Genomic DNA, 23,042 nt, shown 5'->3' on the forward strand with positions numbered 1-23,042 from the left:
TTACGCGACGTGAACGGGCCCCATTGTGCGACTTTACGGTGTCACGCTCGAGGAAACAACGGGTTAAATGTCGAGATAATTCACCATCCGTGAATGCAAGGCGTGGTGTTTCTCCCAATTTGACTGATTACTAAAACAAGAGCGCAACTTGGCGTTCGTCGGCGCCTATTGATCGCGCGCGCGTGTGCATTCGGCATCCAGAGAGATTCGATCTTTCCTATTTCGATCCACGATTTAATTCCAATATTCAACCACATATTGTACTATTAAAAATCGATCGTTTTTACGACGAAGAAAAAACCATCTGAAAAAGTTGCGTTAAAGTTTAACTTTCTCAAATGGTTTTTTTTCTTTGTCGTAAAAGAACGACTGGAAATATACATGAAAAACATCGTTATTTTTGTCGCTAAAATAACTGCTGATTTGGACATAGAAAAGATATAAGAGAAGAACGGATATTTAAGACGATAAGAACGATATATCAACATAAGGAAGGAATTTTTAATATAAGTTCTTGATACATGTGGCCGCTCGTAAGCTGATTTATGTTCGCAGTCTTTAGATATAAGTAAGTGAAATGAAGCCGAGGATTATCTATGCTGAGTTAGCTGAGCTAGCAATCTACTTGATCCAAGCGACGTGATACTATGACACGACAAGCGATACTATGCATGCTTAATTCGTCTCTCTTTTTTTTATCTCCATACTGCCAGTTAAAATTGCCTTAACACTTTCGACGTTCGTGCGTCACCCGCGACGTATGTCGTTTGTGATACACGAACGGCAAACGCGTTGAATCCCTCACAAAAAGGACGGTTTTACTGAAGTATATTTAAAAATTTGACAACAAAAAATCCAACTAAACAGGGCGAATGAGAGTCAGCGTGGTAATTAATACGCAATCTTAAATCTTCAATCCAGAAAATAGAATCTTTATTCCAAAAAATATAATAATACGTTTCAGTTTACTTTGGAACCATCCTCAGCAATACAAATTCAAAATATCAATCCTTTTATGTCCAAGAAAAAATCACCATCAGATTAACAGATTTGATGTTGTAATTCCAAGCATAGAAGGAATTCGTCAGATTTGTCTCGACGTTGGATCAACCAATTACAATTAATATTCACTAAAAAGCGTATATTTATCAAATTAAAAAGCGTATATTTAGTTTTATACTCTTTAGTGAATATTAATTAATGGTGATTTTTTCTTGGACATGAAGGAATTGATATTTTGAATTTGTATTGCTGAGAATGGTTCCAAAGTGAACTGAAACGTACTGTTATATTTTTTTGGAATAAAGATTCTATTTTCTGGATTAAAGATTTAAGATTGCGTATTAATTATCACGCTGACTCTCATTCGCCCTGTTTTGTTGGATTTTTTGGGAGAGTCCGTAAGAAGATTACATTATTATTATTTAAAATTTTAGCTCTTCTCTACATTTATTGGAGTGAAATCTTACTCTAAGGAATGAAAATTGAGCCAGTTTTGAAAAAAAGTAACTTAATTTTCAATCTTTAACAGTGAGATTCACTCTAAAGGTTTTGGAGAGTAGATACAGATCTGAAAATAATTCTGTTGGGTCATCAAAATAATTATGGAGGATGTTCAAACTGGTTACTAGAATGTCAAAACTTTTTGCAACATTACTCATCTTGCTTGAGATTCCAACGTAATTATTTTGATGGTTAAAGCCATAATCACACTAGCGATTGCGTGAGTTAACGATGTTATTGGCGATTATTTTTCAACCAATCAGAGCAAGGTACTCACCGATTTTCTCTAACTGGTTGAAAAGCAATATTGTGATTACGACTTAAAATTATTTTCAAATTTGTACCTAAATTTTTAAATACTGTAACAAAATCTTTCTTTCTGTACTTTATTATTACAATATCTTGAAAACGTCACTTTTGGCGTTTTGAATCTTCTCGTTGCAGTCGCTGTATCAAAACGAAGCACGTTTCCAGAACAATTCGTACTTTAATAAATTGGCAATCAATTTCTTCTCAGCTGTTAAATTCGAATGGGTCGCGACTTTCGTCTCCTCCTTATTTTCAATTTCAATATCACGCGTTCGACGAAGCCAATCGTCGAATTAAAATCTCTTTAACTCTTGACAATTAATGATAAAAGAATTAGGGTCGAGTGAGGGATGCGGCGATGAAAGGAAGAAGAAGATGAGAGGAATTTTCTCTCGCGCGGAGATGAAGAATTCGATGTCGAAAGTACGCCGATAGGTTGGCGTTTCTCTCGCGTGGAAATGTACGATGCAAATCATACATGCGCGTATTTCGTGAAATCGGTACTTTATGTGTGTGCGCTCGGCTGTGCGTGCAACGGGCATCGCTGCAAGTAGCCAATTATACTGTGCCACGCGACGCACGTCTATGGCATACACATGCAAATCTTCCGGCGACATCCGTCGCGCTGGAACGCATCGGCCGACGCAACGCGGCGTGGAAACAGTATGCTTCTGGTCCATTAGGATGAATGAGGGATCGGATATTATATGCTTAGATTGCGCGACGCGGCGCGTATTGTCGCGTGGCATGGACCAAGCTGATTCGAATGTGTACTTTTCGGTGGAGTATTTAGAGTTCTTCGGATATATATAAAAATTTCTCTTTAGAGAATATCCTCTTAAGGATTTCTGTTGAGAATACTCCATTTCAGAAAAGGTCATGAGTTTTAATAACGTGAAGCTTAGGAAATATTTAGTATTTATTCGTATACAGGAAATTCCGGGAAATTCTTCCCATTTGAAAATTATGTTAGCCTCGACATTTTCGTTTTGAACTCCGTTTTAATATGTCATATATCGTTAATATGTTATAGGTAATCTAATATTTGTCGTCAGTTTTGGAACTCCTTATATATGAATATATATTAAATATTTGTATATTATTTCTTAGTTATGATAAAATGATTAACTGCTTACGTTATGATTAATAAGATTTATTTTTTATATCATTTCCTTTTTGAGTCTATAATTATAAAATGAATTAACAGATTTCGAGAGAGAGTATTTTATACTTTGTCATATATTATTTTATTTTTATTCTTTTTTATTAATTATGTATGTTACTTAAATGTCTCATTTTGTTTTGATAGCAGTAAGACAAAGATCGCAAACATACGTTTCAAAAAATAATAAGAAATATGGAAAACTATACTTCGCGTTATGACTATTTTGTCTCTTAATCCTTCAACAGCACACATGGATTATTTATGTCCATACCATTTTCAACAGTTCTTATTTCTCATATACCTGTGTAATTTTTAGAACTTTTTCAAACCTTTTTTTCGACGTCTACATAGCAGAATAATTTAGTAGAGACCTTAAAGAACATGTGTAAATGTTTACAGAATTTTTCGAGCATTTTAAGACCCTCCAAATCGGGGTCAAACATAAATAATCCATACGTGCCGCTCTAAAGTGCTAAAAATAAGTATGCAAGGTTAACTGCAACGAAAGAATAATGACAACTACTCGCGACTCGTCCAATTGCAATATCATAATTCGAACAACCGCGCGCTCCGCAAATTTTCCGAGAAAGCTTAAAGGGAGACCCATAGCTTCTGCTCTAAATAGAACGTAATCAAAAGCGATCGATGCTACGCCAGTTCAAACGCCCTTGCTTTACCTGGACCTAACATAAACGGTCCAGTTTAATCGATAACGTTCCGAACTTTGACCCTGGACACATCTGTGCCCCGCATACAGAGACATCTTTGCTCTTTCTCTGTCCCTCTCTTTCTCTCGCTCTCTCGCTTTGTCTCTTTTCCTCATCTCCCTTCGGCAGAGACTGTTGCCCTGTTCCGCGATCGAGACTGGTTTTTCGGCGCGATGCATACGCTCTTACATCGCGCAAACGGCGACATCGGCGGCGTCGGCGGCGGTTCACGGCACCATCCCGCGCGATCAATATCAGCGCAAACGACGGCGGCCACGACTACGATCAACGAGGGTGACTACGATGACGGGGACAAGAAAGAGCGCGCGAGCGCGAGAAACAGAGAGAGAGAGAGAGAGAGAGAGAGAGAGGGGCGGGGGAGTGTTGAGCGAAGGAGAGAGAAAGAGAAAACATCACACACAACAAACGCATGGTGCAATGCATACATACACGATGCAGTGCACGATGCAGTGGGGTTTGTGTACGTGCATATGCGCCAATGTTCGACGTTGCGCCCGGCGGGAGGAGGGGAGGGGGATGCCAAGTGGGGACGTTGCCAGGCGACGGAAGCTGCCTGCCGCCGCGCGAGTTCATCGTCCTCCGTGTTCGCGCGCTCCTCCCTTGCGCCTGCACCGATCCAGCTATAGCCACCCTTCGTCCACTTCTTTCGGCTCCTCCGCGCGCGCGAGCGAGCACGCGAGCGAGCGAGCGAGCGAGCATTTCAAGCGACCCCGCCCCGTGGATTCACTCTTCTCGTTAACGTTCTCATGAATTGGAATCGAAGTCGCGAAGTACCTACCTCCTTGCCGCGCGTTTGGCTCGTAATGGGGACGCGTTGTTTCGGTGTACCGAGGACGGAGATTGGAAGGGTGTTCTCTCGGGGGCTCACCCTTGTAGACGATTTCAATAGATTATGTAGGGTGGCTCATCTAAAACTCCCCTTCTCGAAAATTGTCGAAGATTATTATAAGATTTCTAGGCTTACTCCCTTCTCGACTCTTCTCCATATAATATAGCTATGTTATGTCATGGAAATTGTAATTTTTAATAAAAGCTGCGCAATAATAATATATTGATATTTTAAGAGTTACGGAATAGGAGCCTTAATTTCGTTAGTGGATCTTTTTTTATTAATAAAAACTTTTGAAGAGTCTTTCTAATAACAAATCAATAATATTAAAATAATCGCATTTTGAAAACGCCATAAAAATTTAATTAAGGGCTTTAATAAAAGAAATTTACATAAGCGTGATATAATAAGCGTGTTATAGATAGGGGCATTAGCTTCGTTAAAAAATTTAGAAGATTCTTTCTAATAACAAATTAATAATATTGAAATATGTGTAATATAGCGTTTTAAAAACCCCCCATAAAAATTTAAATAATAGCTTTATAAAAGAAATTTCCATAAACATGATATAATAGGGATGTATTATATCGAGAAGAGTACATATTGCAAAGTTCTCCTTCCTCGTCGTCATTACCAGCCGGAATCGATCGAGCTGTCCTCTCGAAAAACGCGAGAAAATCCGGTAAATAACAACATGACGTAATAGGGATGCCGATGCATTTTATATCGAGGGCAATGGGCGTTCAGTGCACCCGACCCCGCCCCGACCTCGCCTTCGTTATTATCGTTATCATATCGGAATCAAACATGTAACGGATAAATAACAAACATGACGTAATAGGGACGCAAATGTGTCGGAACGAGGGCGAGCCGCGGAGCAACGTTCGCCCTGCGAACCCCACCCTGCTTTTCGTTTTATCGACGTTGTAGATTAAAATCGGTTTGACTAAACAACGAGAGCCGTGAAATCAGGACCATGGGCGTCAATCTCGATGCATATTTCCTTCGCAATTACCCAAGGAACATCCCAAATCAGAGAAAGTCAAAATAATTCTTGGTTACAAAATTTTACTGTTTAATGACGTTAAGAATCGTAATAATCATTTCGATTTTTTGTTCACTTTTATGTGTTCCTCGGGCAGAGTTGAAAGATTTCACGTCGCGACATTTTCGCTTCACAGTTCAATAATCGCTCGAGAGTGAATAGACAAAAATAAAAAAAAAGAGAAGCTATCGATCAATCAAGGGAAACGAGAAACTCGGTAAAAGGATGACTCATTCGGATAACTCACGCTTGCCGTTGCAAGCATTCGGTCGGCCCCCGTACAGCTGACAAACGCATATTATGAGCGGCTATATACCAGCCCTCATCGATCTCGCCGCCGTGTGCCCGACCGAAGGGGTTAAAACTAGAGCAATGGATCTCCCGAGCTCCGCTCTACGTACGTTGCCTCCTCCTCGTGTCGACGGACTTGTGCAGATCCGCGTGCGGCGCATATAACGCCGCTTTCTCTAGCACGGCTAAAATTTCACGCAGCATTGCGGTCCTCCTCCTTTCTTGCGTTTTCCTTTTCTTTTTTTTCTTTTTCTTCGTACATCCGACCTCGACTCAGCTCCCGCCTTGCTCCTTTTGTTCGTTCGTTCGTTCGTTTCGAGTTCGTTCTTCCGAGCTTTCGTTTCGTCACTCTTCCGTATCTCTCACGTTGTGCTCATACACGCGTCTCTTAATCCTTTTCTTCGTTTTCCCTCTCGCATACCTTTACGAATTTCCGTGCGATTTACTGTTCCGTTTCATTTCCATTCCGGTACGCCGGCGAGCAGCTTTGAGGAGCTTTTCGAGGCGAGACGTTATTGTACTATCTGTTCTTCTCGCTTGACTTTGACTGGATTATCCTCCGTATTTTACGAGCACAAGTACTTGCTCCACGTGGCAAATTGCGCGAGCGAGAAGGCACGCTGTCCCGAGTATTACGCAGATCTCACCTAGCAGGTTTAACGACACTTGCACTAATCTGATGATAAAACGACACTTTGTGTAATTACTGTTAATATGACACTTTACGTAATTAATTATATTATACTGTCGTGACGAAATTGTGTGGAAAGTATATTTGTGAAAATAGCATTTAAATTTAATTTTTCTTTAATTAGCAAGAAGTAGCAGTAATATTAAGATAGAATCTATTTTATTTTATATATATATATATATATATATATATATATACACGCTCTATATTTTAAATCATATAATAAAATTAGGTAAGTAAATTTCTCGGACATTGTTAATTTGCTTTCCAATAATAGCAGAGTAACGTATTTAAAATCGATTTTATGCCAACAAGAATATATTAATAAATTAGGAAAATATTTCTCACGAAAAGTGCAAAAGTATTAATTTGATCTGTAAATCTGAATAACAAATTAAATTTAATTATATGAATACTTGATATAAAATCTTGATTTTCCAATTAATTCTAGAAAGATTATTTATTTTAATAGAAATTTAATGTAAAGTTAATTGAATATTATTAATGAATTGTATTCAATGATTGAGTTATCATTAAGAAAAAATACGCCAAAGAATTTTTGTCGGTCAAATGATGATTCAGAGACACCCTATATATCAACGCGTGAAACGTTCGCAGTTATTACATGTAATAAGCTGATTCACCTGTGAAAGCCACGATATCCCACTTATGCGTTTAATGCGATACATACGTCTATAAATAGAGCATGTGCCTCGCGAGAGTGTAGGTACATCTATCCATCTCGATGCAATATTATTTATTATCGCAATAGTGCGTTTCAATATTCCACTGTAGAATACAGAATAATTACAAACGATTATTATTGATTAATCCGGAATGATTTTATTAGATTGCTTGAAAGAGAAAATCTCACTGCGATTTTGTTCCGAGTTATTCAAATTAAAAACAGAATCTTGCGCGTTGTGATTTAATAAAAACTGCGAAACTGAACAAACGAGTAAAAAATGATGTGTCAAAATATGTATTTTTATTTTATGTTGGATCGTACGAAACTATTATTTTAGTATTCTAGTATTCTAAATACACTGTTTGACATTCAGTCATTACTATTGCAATGTAATTTTATTATATATTATATTATGTGTGTGTATATGTATAATATGATATAATAAATCTATTATTATATATAAATGTTATATATTAATAATATAATACATAATTTTATTATAGCATAATAATATTTTGTTATTGTATTGTCGCTTCGGCAAAAAACTTAACTTATTTGGTTGTTTCCAGAATGTTGACCACAAGATGAAATTTCGCTCCAAGAAGGGTCAGCTGCCGTTCGTCGAGCTGAACGGCGAGGAAATCGCGGACAGTACCATCATCCTGCGAGAGCTGAGCCAGAAATTTGGCAAGGACTTGGACGCTGGTCTCACGTCCGAGCAACGAAGCGTCTCTCACGCCATGATATCCATGATCGAAAATCACCTCGTCTGGGTTGTCGCGTGCTGGCGCACGAAGAACTTGGATCAGGTGCTGAAGGGTTACAAGGTCAATCTGCAACTCGCTCTGGGATCACGTATCCCGAACGCTATTCTGAACTTCTTCTTCAAGCTCACGTTCGGACGCAAGGTAAGTTTCGTTTACCGTTCGCCGTGATATCGGTGTGATTTCGGTGTGACCTAGCATACAACTTGGACGTTAGATAGAAATCACTTGAATGATAATTTCATGTTTCACGACTTCTCATTCAATTCTAATAATTTATTCGCATCCACGTTTTCATATAACTTATTTGCATATTTTCATAATTATATTCCACATTATTTCCATCGTTATGCAAACTAAGGTCATGCTGTATGCAAAAATAATCTTCCCTCGACCTTCTTTCATTGATTTTGTCGAGACCGCACGATGTTTCGTATGTTCACGTTTCTCAATTTAGCTATGCATGTATCACTGACATTATGCTAGATTGCATTCGTGTAAATACTGTAGTTTTGTCATTACATAATTTTTCCCAGTATAGCTAGTCTCATCAGCTATCATCTTAAAGCTCTCTTAGTTGAGTCCTGGTCGAGGTTTTCATCTAGATATTAATAATATGGAATATAACGATGACTATGAAATACAAATTTATTGAAACAAGATACAGATTCTAAAAATATTTATTGAAACCAATACAATCTTCAAAATGTTATTTTTGTCCGAATTTTACTTCGACCAAGTTTCGCTACTTACACGTTATCACAATGTTTATTTTATGCTATCTCCAGAATCATTCATAGTATTCGCTCGGAGTGCACAAATTGCGCTTGTAGCTTTAAACGTGCTATGAATGTGCTAACTAGAGGTAGTATCGCGATAAGGAAACGTAATTGTAGAACAAAATATTGTGACCATTTGTAGTGAGATGGTAGTTGGATTGGTTGCAGGGTGCGAGAAAAGTGAAGGCTCAGGGAATGGGCGTGCACAGTCCGGAGGAAGTGTCCCAGTTTGGCTGCACCGATCTTAAGGTGCTCTCGGACACGCTCGCTGACAAGCCCTTCTTCTTTGGGGACGAGCCAACTACCGTAAGTATCATCAAATCCGTTAACATGTTGCCTATAGCGGTCAAGAGCTCTTGAGTTATGCATCACTGTAGTACGTTCTAACGTGGTATTTGGTCCGCTGTGTAAATAATAGCTTCAGTTACTTGTAATCTGATGCCGAAGATAATATCGGTGAAACCAGTGCTGCCCGCGGCGAAACGGCGTTCTCGCTGGGCGTCGCGTCGTGTGAAAAAGCTTTGTGTTTTTAGTTATCTCAAGAGATATTGCCCATCGGACTGAGCAAATAATTACAACACGATTATCGACTCGAACTTTGATGGTTTTCGAGTTTCAGTTAAAAATTAATTAGTTTTAGTAAAGAGAACATCAGGAAAAAACAAATAGATAAAAATATATCACTCTTGATCTCACTTACTTAATATTACGTTGATTTACAAAGATTCGCAAAAAATTATGTTTAACGTAAAAGATTGATAGAAAATATAGATTATGGGTTACAATTTTAGCAATCTGTATAATCTTTTGGGTTTGTACAGATGGACGTAGTTGCATTTGCGCATCTCGCTCAAATCCTGTACATCGACAAGGACACGCCGTACAGTCTGCGAGACTACATGGTCGAGAACTGTCCCAACTTGGTCGGACATTGCTCGCGCGTTAAAGAACGATGTTTCCCGGATTGGGACGAGATATGCTCCAGTCTGGACATGAACACGCATCTGCCGAAGCCCGAGAAACAGGAGGAGAAGGAGGGCAAGGAGGAGGCGAAGGAATCTAAAGAATCCAAGGAGGAGAAAGAGGGCGACAAGGAAAAGGCAGACAAGGAGGAGAAGGAAGTCGAGAAGGACAAGGAAGTTGACGAGAACAAAGAAAAAGAGAAGGACGGCAAATAAGCAGTCTTTCGTTGTAAAGAGAAGTAATAAGTCGTTTCAAGGATTTAAAGGCGAAGAGTCACGAAGGTGTATTGGCGAATGAATAAAGATAGAAAGAGAGAGAGGGATAGTTGGCGGTAAGAGTGTGTGTGTGTACGCGCGTGTGTGTGGTCGCGTGAATGCGACGACGGAGACGAGGACGATGTAGAAAGCACGTATAGAATGATGACGAGGGAAGGGAGTTGCCGGAAGTGAGAGATTGTGTGTTGAAGAGAAAGGGAGAAAGAGAGAGGGAGAGAAAATGAGTGTGAGTGTGCGTGTGTGTAAGAGAAAGCAAAAAAGAGAGATAAGGTTTGGGACTAGAGCTCTCTACTTATACGTATAGATATTAATAGACTCATGTATAATGTTAATACTTCGTTTATATACGTTCAATGCGCATCACGCGTTACTTCACATTGACACACTCGAAACACACACGACCGGAACGATTATTCTCTAATCCACACGCCCTTTCTCTGCTCTGCTAAGGACAAACGAAAAAAAACGGGGCTATCTCATAAGTCATTAGAAACGTAGGATTGCAATATACGAACTGCAATAGTCTGACGCAGCTGGGGTCTTTGTCGACAGTGGCCAAATGCAATATAGCGTTACGCTATAAGATAGAAGTAGTTACGGGAGAAGAGGAAGAGAAGAAGAAGCGAGGATAGGGTCGCGTGAACGGGCATACTGATCCCCGCCTTCTAAGGCGAAAATAAGCGTCTCCTACTTCGCTTCCCTCAATGATCCTTGCTGTGTATAAGTTACCTTGCGTCCTGGCGCAACGTAACGCAATCTTCTCTTTAATTTAGTTCACGTTAATTTCCTTTTTTATGATACGTTCACACGTGTATCGCGCGTTTTACTTCGCTTTTTATATCGTGTTAAATAAAGTTGCTAAAAAGATTTTGTACGAGATTTTTTACGATGCGTATCATTGAAAGATTTCTATCGGAAAATCATCTGAGGAAACACCGTTGCGTCTAGTAGCCGGTTCATCGACGCGATCCGAGATTTTCATTACGACAACGCTAATAATAACGCTAATGTTAACGTAACGATAATGTTAATAAGAATGTGACAACAATAATATTAATACTAACCATAATAATGATAGGAGAAAGCGAATCCGATGTCCTACGGAAACAATTGTTAGGTCATCGATTGACTGAATTACATCTATCTCTCTCTCTCCCTCTCTCTCTCTCTCGCGCGCGCGCGCGTTCTTTTAACAATCGAATCGAGAGTCGAGTCACGCCAATTGACCAGCTAGCAACGGACGTCCTCAGACAGCCTAATGTGGAATGCAAATGTAGTTGAGAGGGCCGTACGGAAAAGTAGTTCGATTCGCTCTTCCGCCCGGCCACAAATCCGGTTTGCATTTCATCGTCATCTCAAAGCGCGTGCAATCAACTTTTATTTTAATCGACGACTCTCATTCCTATATTTCGTACGGACTATATGATATTTTCATAGTCCTTTCTTATCACTTTTTAGACGAACGGAAGTAAGGAACCGCGATAAGCGATGGACGGCACATATTATTATCTATTATTTGTATATTATAGTATATGTATTAAACGTAGACGCGCGCGAATGCAGTCGGACTTGGATACGCGAGGAAGATGCCATTCGTGTATAGCAGAGTCGTAATATTTCGTCCCCTTATCCACCATTCCTTGCTCCCTCCAAGTCCTCGATTTTTTTATTTTCTTTTTACTTTCTTTCTTTTAGCGAAGAGGCACAGGTAATGTTTTGATCTCTTTTCCTTTGGTACTCAAAACGCTGTGCTGCCCATGTATTGATATACGATTTTTCGGACGTGTTAAGGAAAAAAAAATTACCTTGCGTAATACAAAGTGTCTTTCACGCATCGAAAATCGACAATTTGATGTATAACGGGAATTGAAGTTTTTTCTACGAACGCTGCGTAGTTTTTCTACGGCAGCTGAACATATTCCACGAGAAGACACGAGATATATTACATTTAAGTAGCTTACTATATTATTGATAACAATTATATATATACGTGATTATATATGTATATGTATGTGTATATACATATATATATGTATGTATATGTATATATAATCATGTAAAAGAAAATGGAAAAAAAAGATTAGTGGATGATGCTGTTTATACTTAGGACGGCGCATATGTTTTCACCTGTGGTTACATATTATTATGGATTATTACGTGCGAGTAAATAATATAAATTAGAGAATGGAAGAAACATTTGGACAAGAGAGACATAACGTTGCAAGCACCGTAGGTAGGCCCACTCAATACAGTAAGATTATTATAAGAAGAATATATTAATAATTATTATAATATGACTGCTCGTTTTATGCTCGGCGTACATACATTTCATTGTCATTATTATATCACCATTTATTAATGATATACATACGAACAAATAAAATGTGTTTATAAATATGAAGCGAACTTTACGTAATCTGTCGACGTTTATCGCGATTTGCTCTCCGAATCTTATTTAAAAGATATTATAATATGCATTTTTTTATGAGATCATATAATATAATTAAGAGGGCAAGGTAGTTAACCAATAATTCCACAACTCAGGATCAGTAATTATTTATTATCTAAACTTCGAAGACATACGTAACAGTAAAGTATTGGGAAGTAATATTTGAATCATTTATTCACGAGGAATTCGTTTCATGCGCGTCATTAATTTGAATTATCGCTACATATGTTTTATAAATTTCCTTCGGAATTTGTTTTTATTTCGTATTCTGAGAACGTTCTATCGGCACGGAGATATGTTTAATATTGCTATGACTCAATAATTCGATCGAAAGCCTCGGAATTGCAATCGGGATACGTGGACGTATGTACCACGTTCGCATTGCATCTAAAATTTCTTTGTAAGCATCCTACATGAATAACGAAATGAATAGCAATTGTGATAGGTGAAATGTAAACTTGACTGTTTTATTACGTTCGTTTGACATCTCTGGCGGTAAATATTGCTTATTCGCTGCCGAGTCACGAAAATTGGAACACACATGTTCCGTTTTTCCTCGATATTCGTTTCTGCTAATTACTTGACCTTTAACGAATCGACAGTATCAATCGCCAATCATTACGGACTATCAATTTTCAAAGTTACTATTATTTTCAAAAATGGGCTACATCGTCTTATTTATATTACATTAAAATCTCGTTTTAAATTTCGTTTCTGTGATATTTAAGACACATACTTTTTTGTTAGTTGACAGCGAGCGCGGTAAACCGCCTGCCTAATTTATTTCCAAGAACTACTCTCTTGGAACAACACATAATATTATTCATTTAAAGTAGCGATTGACTAATTGAATATAGTGACGCTTTTTAAGAGATTTTTTTTTAAACCTGGATATTATATTTGGAACATACAAATTATATATTATTTCCAATCTCTCTTCTTTTATCTAATCTTCTTGTATCTAAAATAAGAGTTTAAGTACATACATAAATAAAGCCGCTAATCGAGTCGTTGATTACCGTCGACTTGTCGTACAGAAACGATGCTCGAATTGGTCGTTAAACTACTTTTACATTGGTACCCATATAACATCGCTACAAAAATAATTTTCTTTATTCATCTCATCATTCGATTCTATACGAAAAGTCACCGGTAACGTTTATGCCTAACGCCGGGAAGGGCTTTTAGTTACAAAAATAATAATACTTCATCTTTTATAAGCTTTTCCATCTTGAAGAAGGATTCCTTCTCGGTTCCCACATACCGAAATTGATGTGCATGACCAAGTACAGTCTAACTCCTCGAGATCGTGCCGATATCGCGCTTGATAGAGTGTTGTTGGACTGGGATTTACGGTTCGGCCGTCGAGTTTATATTTTTGTCAGTAGGTAGACGGGGTTCTCGATGCCGCAGAGAAAGATAAAGTAGCGCTCAGAGGGCTGTACTGGTTGAAGCTGTTGCTGTCGACTGCACGCCGGACTCAGAATTCGGACGTCCGGCGTGTGGTTACAGCTACGTGGACGCTGCGAGGCTGATAGACGTTGATTCGGTGACGGCCGATCTCGGCTTCACATCCAGGGAATCATAGAGTGGAAATTCGCAGCAGAATATAAACTTGAGGAAATGTGGCACCTCAACGTAGATAGACGGTGGTATCGGTATCAACGGTGACGTCGACCGCTTGTAGTAGCGATACTCCGCGTTACTGAAAACATTTGCAGAACATGAGTAAATCGAAATTCATACGAATTTACAATAAAAAACAAATCAGTTTATCTATATTAATATTGTTTTCTCACGCGAACTGTAAAAACAAAAATTTAAATAACTCTCTTTTTTAATCTTACTATAAATCTACTTTAAATTATTATACTCTTCCATTTACTCCAACTAAGAGTTGAGACTCCAGCTTTTTATAATAAGTTAACTTAGGTGTACAATTTAATTTTTGGCCTTTTTACGTCAACTTTTTACCCTAGAAAGTGCGGTGAAAAACCCCCTGCATACAGTTACCTCCAACTCAAATACAATTCATATTAACAGTATCTCGACTGGTCTTTGACACTTTGGCGTTTTAAAACGACTATACGGTGGAAAAATATTTAAATTTGAACAGGTACTGTAGTCGACATGTAGGTCGAGAATTAAGTTGTACAATTATTGCTTAATATACATATATAAGGCACATTTTCTAAATTTTATATTTAAGTCTTTGAATATTATTTTTTTTAGATTTGCGAAAATTCTCAATGCACTTTGCGATACTTACTCCCTGTATCTTTCATCCGATGCTTTTTCCAATAATGGCATCCCCGATAGAAATAGAATAATCAGCGTCGTAAAGATCGGGGATGCGATAACAACCCATTCTGCTCCTTCGATGACGTTTAGGGATATTACAAATATCCCCCACCAGACAACGATTTCGCCGAAATAATTTGGGTGTCGGGAGAGCCTCCAAAGTCCTAAAAATGTTGACTTGTAAATGCAAATTTATTTCATTGCAATCGAAAAATGATTTCAATGAAATAAAAAGCAACATGTAGAACTCCTAATTATATATACATATTTATTTATGAGAATCAAATTGGCGAACGTTTTTATAACACTTGTCTTATTGATGAAATCTTACTAGACGATGCTCTGTAAAATTTTCTTAGTGGTATAAAAAATTTAATGGAACTTTGCAAAAGTATTTTCGGACGTATAACCCACCGACTAAAAGTAACATAACATCAATGTTATAATTTCACACTTGAGAATTGTACCATGTGTTATATCGCATTTACATTGTTGAGTAAAATTATAACATTGATGTTACTCTCTAAATTCTTTAGAGTAGAATCTCACTCTGAAGAGTGAAAATTGAGCCTGTCTTGAAAAGGATCTATATTCAAGAGTGAGATCTAAAAGTTAAGAGTATGTTGCTGTTAATTAGTGTTTACTGGAAAATCAAAAGGTAGTCTCTCACCGTCGTTACACCACTTCCCATTGTTCACCGGATCTTGCTTGAAGGTGAACTTTTGCAGATCGGCGTAGGTCTCAGCTAGCAAGCCAACCAAGAAGAGGCCCGTACCGGCGCTGTCGAGCGTCGTCATCGTTTTTGGCGCGGGCGGTATTTTATGTCGTGGAGAATTGATTATTATCACAGGCAGACTGACGACGTACACCCACACAGCCTGCGAATCGACAAATCTCTTCGATATATCACATCCTTGCTAAAAAAATTAAACGGGAGACATCGCACTCTCTACTTTACCTGAAATGTCCAGAACACGGCGAAGCGGATCACGTTACTGCGACGATCGTCGAATCTCTTATCACGGCCTATTTTGACGATTCTGTATAGGAGGTACCCGGAGAGCCGTACGCCCCACAGACATACGAATATGGTCACCATCATCTGCCGACTGTCGTACGTCTACATGGGGAAGAAAAGCACGTAATTATTTACATCGATGCTTGTAACGATTAATAATAATAAAACAAGCGTCATAGAAAAAAGTTTATAGACAGGCACAAATCATCCGTTAATAGGTATTAATTATATCTTGCCGTTTTATTTATAGCAACGATTTCATTGAAGATAAAATTGCCGATGATAAAATACAGTGGCAGTATGTCGCATGAATCTCGAGGTGCATTCGAACTTCGAGAGAGAAAATCAATCTAAAATAATGGTTTGCAAATCTGGTGCAATCATTACGGAAGATTATTTACAGTTGTGATAAAAATTAAGTGATTTTAATATAAAACTTATAATCAAGAGAGAGTAATAATAATAATTAGTAGCATTAATAGTTATTAAAAGACATTGATAATAGACGAAAAAATATCTTCATTTAATTTGTGATCTCTCTATCTATTTTCAAGTCTCTCTCTCTCTCTCTCTCTCTTAAAAACTTTTACAAATCTATCTTAGTAGGTTCTTTCCCAATAAATTTGTAATGTACTTTAATCTTTAGTACACACGATCATTTTCTAGCCTTCTACACTACATACAATTGGATCGTACATGTCCCGGATTAATTTTCATCTTTTTTACAAGTACATAAAAATTAATAAGTAATTCTTACATATGGTTTAATATCTTTAGAAAGTACTTGTGTACTCTCTAAAACCTTTAGAGTGAACCTCACACTACAAAATTGCATGTAACATATTCATGAGTTGTAATTCTGATTCACAATATATAACTCTAATAACACAGGTGTCATATTGTTAAATAGGAAATTACAATTAACTAACAAGTACGTTACATGCAACTTTATGTTTGCTGGTTGAAAAATGAAATTTCATTCTTAAAGATTGAAAATTGAGCTACTCTTTTTCAAGATTGTCTCAACTTTCTTTAATCTTTAGCGAGATTCCACTCCAAAGAATTTAGAGAGTAAGGGTTGTGAATTAAAAAAATTGTATACATATAAATGATGCTTCTAGTATTTCAAAGAAAAAAAATGTGCAGGACATGAATGATACAAAGGTCTAAGGTTTATCCATCAAATATAAAATTCTCCCTACGTGCGTCACACGTGCACCAGAGGAGATGCAAGGTAGCGTGTCAGACAGTACCTTGCCCACTTGACCGAGAAAGAAAGTGAGGAGAGCGAGGATGATGAAGTTGGTGCCGCCGGCAAAGTCCGTCAGCTTGTCCATCTGGAAAGTGGCCGCGATCGTAAAGAAGATCAGCTGCATACCGACGGTCACAATCGCGCTCACGGCGAGATGATCCTCGTCCAAAATGTCGACCGCCATGTCCTCGACGTTAATCGTCTCCGATCTCCAAACAAATTACCTCGGATTCTGAAACGCGATTTTATCCGCGTCGATATATCAAAGGATCATTATTTAGTCCTTTAATTTTAATTTAAAATTGAACACTTTAATATACGTACAGCCGAGAAATATCTTGGAAATGCGTTCGTAGGACGTTCTCCAGACGTCTTTAGGACGTCCCTTGGAGGTCTATACTGTATGGAATACTTATAGAGTTTTTCTGTATATATCTAATTGTGAGAATCGTTCTTTCGGAATCAACAATCATTATTTGACAGAAGAAAATGCCAAGCAAATTAAATAAAGAGAATTTTTAGTTATAATTTATATTTTGAGTATTAAACGAAAAATATTAATGATACTACATTACATAGTATTAAATTTACAAAATTTGTAATCTTTAAGATAGCAGGTAATTAAATCTCTTCACGTGAATTTAAAATTAATTTAATTATCCTTTTTATATATACGAATACATTTTATCTAATATATAATATATAAAAGAATTAAAAATTCACCAATTTGGATTAAATTAAAAATTAAGGAAAAAAAAGCAGCTACTATTTAATATGAATTAAAGTGCGTTATTAATTCTCTAAATTATAAAATTTCGTATGATTTCTAATTATTATCTTAAAAAAGTATTAGAACGAAAAAAAGGCGGTCGATACCAGATCTTACGTTCTGGCAAATTAACAAGTTACATGTTCTAGATAAACAAACTGCTCATATACGTCGACGTATGTAGTTATATTACGATTTCCGCAATGCGGAAAACGCGGTGCGTCGAGGATGTGCCCATAGCTGTGACACAGAACCATTTCCAGGGAAATTCGCTAAGAAATTTATGACATAAGAAACACCGTGCGCGTTCTTGGCAGTAATATTTTGAATAATTTGAGAACGTTCCAGCGCGTGCAGCTTATGAATTTAGAATTACCTTCGAAGCTCCCTCCTTCTCTCTTTATGCGAAATAATCTAGCGTGCATGCATGGTTCTATCCATTATCGAGCGAGATGTTGAATAAAACGATGTTGAACGTCTCCGTCTTTAAATATATCAATAACGCTGTCATTGTGTTGCGGAATGACAACGTTATCGATATTGCGGATCTTCCAATTTTTCCAAAGCGGCGAGAGGAAGAGAGAAAGAGAAAGAGAAAGAAAGAAAGAAAGAAAGAGAGGAAGAGGAGAGAAAAGAAATTACCTCTTCCGTGGAGAACTGCATTTCTCGCGGTAGTTTTCCAGCGATACTGTGCGTCCCGCCCCGACGCCGTTTCGCTGGGCAGGCAAGAAGAAGAAGTCCGATGTCGCCGCGACTAAGACGAGGCGCGCACTCCCGAACGACGGTATCACGTGTGTGATGTGAGTCCGCCGCGGGTCGGCGACGCTCGCGAGCTCTCGCGCGGCCCCATCAACGGCGGAGGAGCGCGAGAATCGAGATGCGCGTGTCCACCCCCTCGCCCCCTCGCCGCCTCCCCCGTCCCGTCGGGTGGCACAGCACCCTCGTGCCGCTCCGCTCCCTTCCCCCCTTCCTCCCGACGCCGACGCGCACGCCTCTGGAGCGCACCTCTCCGCCGAGAGACCGGAGAGACCATAGCGGTGAGCGGACCCGTCCCCAGCGTTTATTTTCAGGGACATCTACTGATCTACGTCAAACGGACCGCGACTTCGGCGTATCTCAATTCCCCTCCGTGCGTCGATTTTGCAAGGACGGGTCGTGCTTTTTAATTGTTTGAATGAATTAAATTTTTTACGCGCTCGCGTATTTTTCTAAAGTTTTTTTGTTTCTTTTCCTAAGATTTTTTACAATTACATACTTATGAAATCACAAGAGCTTTATTTTTCACACAGATTTCTTGATATTATAAGTAAATGAAAATCTTAGAACGTCGAAGAGTGTCCTAAAAAGACTACCTTTTAATCGATCTTGGTTTTTTTCTCGAATCTTATATATAATATATTTCTCCAGCATTTTTCTTCGTTCATTTTTACGAATCTTTTTATCTCATAGTCTACTCCCTTTCCTAATTCGTTGTTTCCTTTTCTTTGTTCCCCATATCTTAGATTCCATAATTATTCCATGTATTAATCGCACGTATCTATTTTTTTTATAATATACGTATATATATATTTTTCACTCATTTTTATCTCTCTAATCAGAAATTTTTCTCTTTCCTCTCCCTTATTTTTCCTTCACTGCTCTTATCTTTATTTTTTCCTATCTTCTATGTTATTCTTTTGTAATTTTTTTCTCGACCTCTTATTCTAATGATACACGTTTTGTATATATTTTATTTATTGCGATTACCTCGTTCTTCTCGAATTCGAAAGTGTCGCGTGTAATTCAGTGCATCGAAAGAATCAATATTGGATGCGCCGGCGCCTCGCAGAAAACGCTCGGGGGGGAACGAAAATATGCAGAAACCCTTGCAACGCCGCGAACGCAAGAACATCTTGATCGCACGCTTGCAGAGAAAAAAATTTAAATAAACTCAACCATGATTCTAATAAAAAAACTTACGTCTTACTATTATAACAGTACTTGAGATACACGTTTTAACAAGAATTATTATGAATTATTATAAATATGTACTTTTTATTTCATGTATATATCTAAATTGTGCAAAATGTGTCTATTAACAGCAGCCTATAATTCTACTACATGTAAATTATTATAAATTTATTAAAAATTATTTTGCAACGTGGATTACTTATGTGATGATTTATATTTTTTATTTTTAAATGTCAAGTATAAGATTCCACAAAAACTTAAAAGAAGATTTAGTCTAATCAATCTAAATTTGATTCTTCTAATTTAAAAACTTCCTAACACATTCTTTAAAAAAAATATACATTAAGCTATTTGACTGAAATAAATATTTTCATAGGATAAGATAAATATAAGAATATAAATAAACTGTACTTGCGAAGTTAATACGTGGCTCAGTGTGAAAGCGATTTATTCGCAATCGGCGGATCCTAAATTCGATTCTACTCCCAAAATCTTCAATTTTATAAGATTGTCAAAAGTTACAAGTGTAAAGAAGTGTATAATAAATTGGTAGCCGGCTTTGGGAACCCATAATTCACAGTTCATTTACACTTACATAAATTGACTTGTACAATATCAACCACAGATCAGGGTAAAAATAAGTTACATTTATTTCAATATTACATAATGTTTCATCCCTAATATTACAAACGCAAACTAAATAATTCCTCTCGTGTTTTCTCACAATACATATAATCGATAAATCGTTTTAAAAAAACGGATCCTTCTCTATCGAAGCATAAAAAATATGAATGTATTTTGATCATGTAACGATGTCCACTGTGTCATGTGTTTTGTGTTTCCTTTTAATGATATATTATTCATAACGTATTATACATATTAAAAATCACGCATTAACCTGTTCGAGGCGCCAATATATGATTGCACGATGCTGAAATTTGCATCGCTCAGTGCTTCATATCTCTCTCCCAGGCCAATCTTAACATATTGCACTTATATCTAGTTTCTAGTGTACTTGCCCCAGATATGAAGCATGAATACAGACGCAATGAATAAAAGGGACATTACTAGCACTGGCACGGGTCCGCTGCAACAAAACGATTTCAATATTTATTAAAACACTATTAAGACGTATCATACAAAGGCAAATTTTAATGGTGTAATAGAGAATTAAGTTACCAGTGTTATAGCAAATGATATTATAACAGATAAATGCTTTGAAGCATTTAATTTACTAATTTAAAACAAATTCTACTAACTGATCAATCAAGGTATCAATAGCATTACGTTGATTTAGGCCAGAATCAGACTAAGCATTGAAGAATGAGATTGAAGATTGAAAGATTGATGTTTGACCAATCAGAATAAAAGGAGCCAAAATTTCTTTGTTTTCATTGGTGAAATTTCAATCTTTAATCTTTAATCTCAATCTTCAATGCATAGTCTGATTTCGGCCTAACGTTGGCTCTTAATCAGCTAATCTATACTTACACTTTGATGCCAGGAGAGTCGTCGGTGTAGAACCTCCACATGCCACCGGAGCTTGTACCGGTATTCCTATTCCTGGCGGAGGAGGTTACGGTGGTTTTCCTCTGTCTTACTGTGCCACTACCACCTGTTCTTGGCGCTATGGCTTTGCTAGGCGATCGTCCAACAGATCCCACGGAAGTAGCGCTAGGTGCAGCAGGCTTTTTCCAAGAAATAAGAACATGCGTCAGTCTTTGTTATAAATTTAAAAATTATTATTCAAATTAATTATACTTACCATGGTTAAACTATTCTTATCGACAATCCAAGAGGATACTGAGAGATTTGTTCGAAAACTCCACTCGCACTCGAAATACTCCAACGGTGCTTACGTTGTAAAAACAGTGTTTCCGTAAAATACAGATTGTTTACAAGTTGAGACGCATAAATGAGACACTCGGAAGACAACTCGTAGTTTGCTTCTTTCTTCTTTTGATCACCTCTTTGTGCGAGAATCGACAGCAACGTGGCATCAAAATGTATACTAACGTACCACACGTCGGGCGATTCGAACGCAGGCTGGTGGTACAACGCAGAGTAGCAGGCGACGTGTCAAATGTATGCCCTACACGTGGTACATGACGAACACGTCACCGTCGTCGCAGCGTTTACGCTTGACATCAGTTGACGTCCGCGAATCAGCGCGAATTATATACTGGACAAAATATACGTAGTACGTACGCCATGTTTAAAGGTGCCTTTTCATGCCGACGCTCAGAGCCCAGACACAAGCTATTGCATAAAGCGGGGAGCACAGACTCTCGCATAACGCATAACGCATAGTGCATAAGGGAATCAACCAATTGAAATTCTTCTTTTTCATGGAATGAGAAGAAAGAAAAGATTCTGATTAGTTGATTTGTTTGTGCACTATGCCTTATGCGTTATGCAAAAGTCTGTGCTCCGGCCTTAAGTCCGGATCTACAATAGCGTTTTAAGCCTTAAGCCATAAGAAATGGGCGAATCACAATCGCTTATTCTTCTCGGATTCGACTGTAATTGGTCAATTTTTTATGGCTTAAGGCTTAAAACACTTATTGTAAATCCGGACTAACGCATAAGAGAATCAACCAATCGAAATTCTTCTTTTCCATGGAATGGGAGGAAAGGAAAGATTCTGATTAGCTAATTCGTTTATGCACTAAGCATTATGCTTTATGCTAAAGTCTGTGTCGCGGCCTTCATTTTAAACGTCAACTATTAAAACTCAAATATTAATTTTTTAATAATAAATTTATACATAATAAATATTGCTTCACTTCGCAGAGATAAGAATTTTTCGCAGGCGTCTAATTTTTCACGTCATTCCCCCAACACCTTTCGCTGACATTTTTGGCCCATAGAGCACGATATTTGCTATTTTGAAGAAATGCATTCGTTAGTCATTACTTAGCCCTTGGCTATCGAATTATTACAAAACGGGGCTACACACCCAATCATTTTTAACAATTATTTTCGGTACAATTGAGCACAACGTGTATTTATGTATATACTCGTTAGCTAGGTAGAAACGCGTTAAGGTTAGAGTACTATGCTAAAACGACCAATTAGAGCAGCTCGTGAAAATGTACTTTACTTTAGGCTGCATTTTCATAAGGTGCATTCAGAAGCACGACCGCTCATTGAGCGCTCATTGAGCTTTTGTATCTGTTTGGTTTATATTTTTCGATCTAATGGAATATGCCAATCAGATGCAAGAGCTCACTGAGCGCTCAGTGAGGGGTCGTGCTTCTGGATGCACCCATA

The 23,042-nt window shown here is 37.7% G+C and overlaps 3 protein-coding genes across 6 annotated transcripts; 1 reads left to right on the plus strand and 2 right to left on the minus strand.

Moving 5' to 3' along the window:
- Positions 1–547: 547 nt before the first annotated feature.
- fax (failed axon connections) lies at positions 548–10,496 on the plus strand. 2 transcript variants are annotated; one of them, XM_018514390.1, is made up of 4 exons: positions 548–568; positions 7,819–8,157; positions 8,946–9,098; positions 9,614–10,496. In XM_018514390.1, exons 2-4 carry the CDS (start codon positions 7,834–7,836, stop codon positions 9,968–9,970), a joined length of 834 nt encoding a protein of 277 aa, XP_018369892.1. In that variant the 5' UTR covers positions 548–568; positions 7,819–7,833; the 3' UTR covers positions 9,971–10,496. The 2 variants fall into 2 exon arrangements, with proteins under 2 accessions (XP_018369892.1, XP_018369899.1); XM_018514397.1 differs by having other exon boundaries at positions 8,961–9,098.
- Positions 10,497–12,050: 1,554 nt separating this feature from the next.
- Positions 12,051–18,745, minus strand: LOC108765582 (uncharacterized). 3 transcript variants are annotated; one of them, XM_018514372.1, is made up of 7 exons: positions 18,462–18,745; positions 17,375–17,444; positions 17,052–17,282; positions 15,739–15,900; positions 15,451–15,658; positions 14,749–14,944; positions 12,051–14,184 (listed from the first exon to the last, which is right to left on the minus strand). In XM_018514372.1, exons 3-7 carry the CDS (start codon positions 17,232–17,234, stop codon positions 13,992–13,994), a joined length of 942 nt encoding a protein of 313 aa, XP_018369874.1. In that variant the 5' UTR covers positions 17,235–17,282; positions 17,375–17,444; positions 18,462–18,745; the 3' UTR covers positions 12,051–13,991. The 3 variants fall into 3 exon arrangements, with proteins under 3 accessions (XP_018369874.1, XP_018369863.1, XP_018369881.1); XM_018514361.1 differs by lacking the exon at positions 17,375–17,444; XM_018514379.1 differs by lacking the exons at positions 17,375–17,444; positions 18,462–18,745 and adding an exon at positions 18,196–18,319.
- Positions 18,746–20,196: 1,451 nt separating this feature from the next.
- On the minus strand, positions 20,197–21,842 carry Sec61beta (Sec61 translocon subunit beta). The gene is made up of 3 exons (XM_018514421.1): positions 21,535–21,842; positions 21,261–21,457; positions 20,197–20,856 (listed from the first exon to the last, which is right to left on the minus strand). Exons 1-3 carry the CDS (start codon positions 21,535–21,537, stop codon positions 20,769–20,771), a joined length of 288 nt encoding a protein of 95 aa, XP_018369923.1. The 5' UTR covers positions 21,538–21,842; the 3' UTR covers positions 20,197–20,768.
- Positions 21,843–23,042: the final 1,200 nt, after the last annotated feature.

Source organism: Trachymyrmex cornetzi, unplaced genomic scaffold, assembly GCF_001594075.2.
Source record: "Trachymyrmex cornetzi isolate Tcor2-1 unplaced genomic scaffold, Tcor1.1 scaffold117, whole genome shotgun sequence".
NCBI classification, from domain to species: domain Eukaryota; kingdom Metazoa; phylum Arthropoda; class Insecta; order Hymenoptera; family Formicidae; genus Trachymyrmex; species Trachymyrmex cornetzi.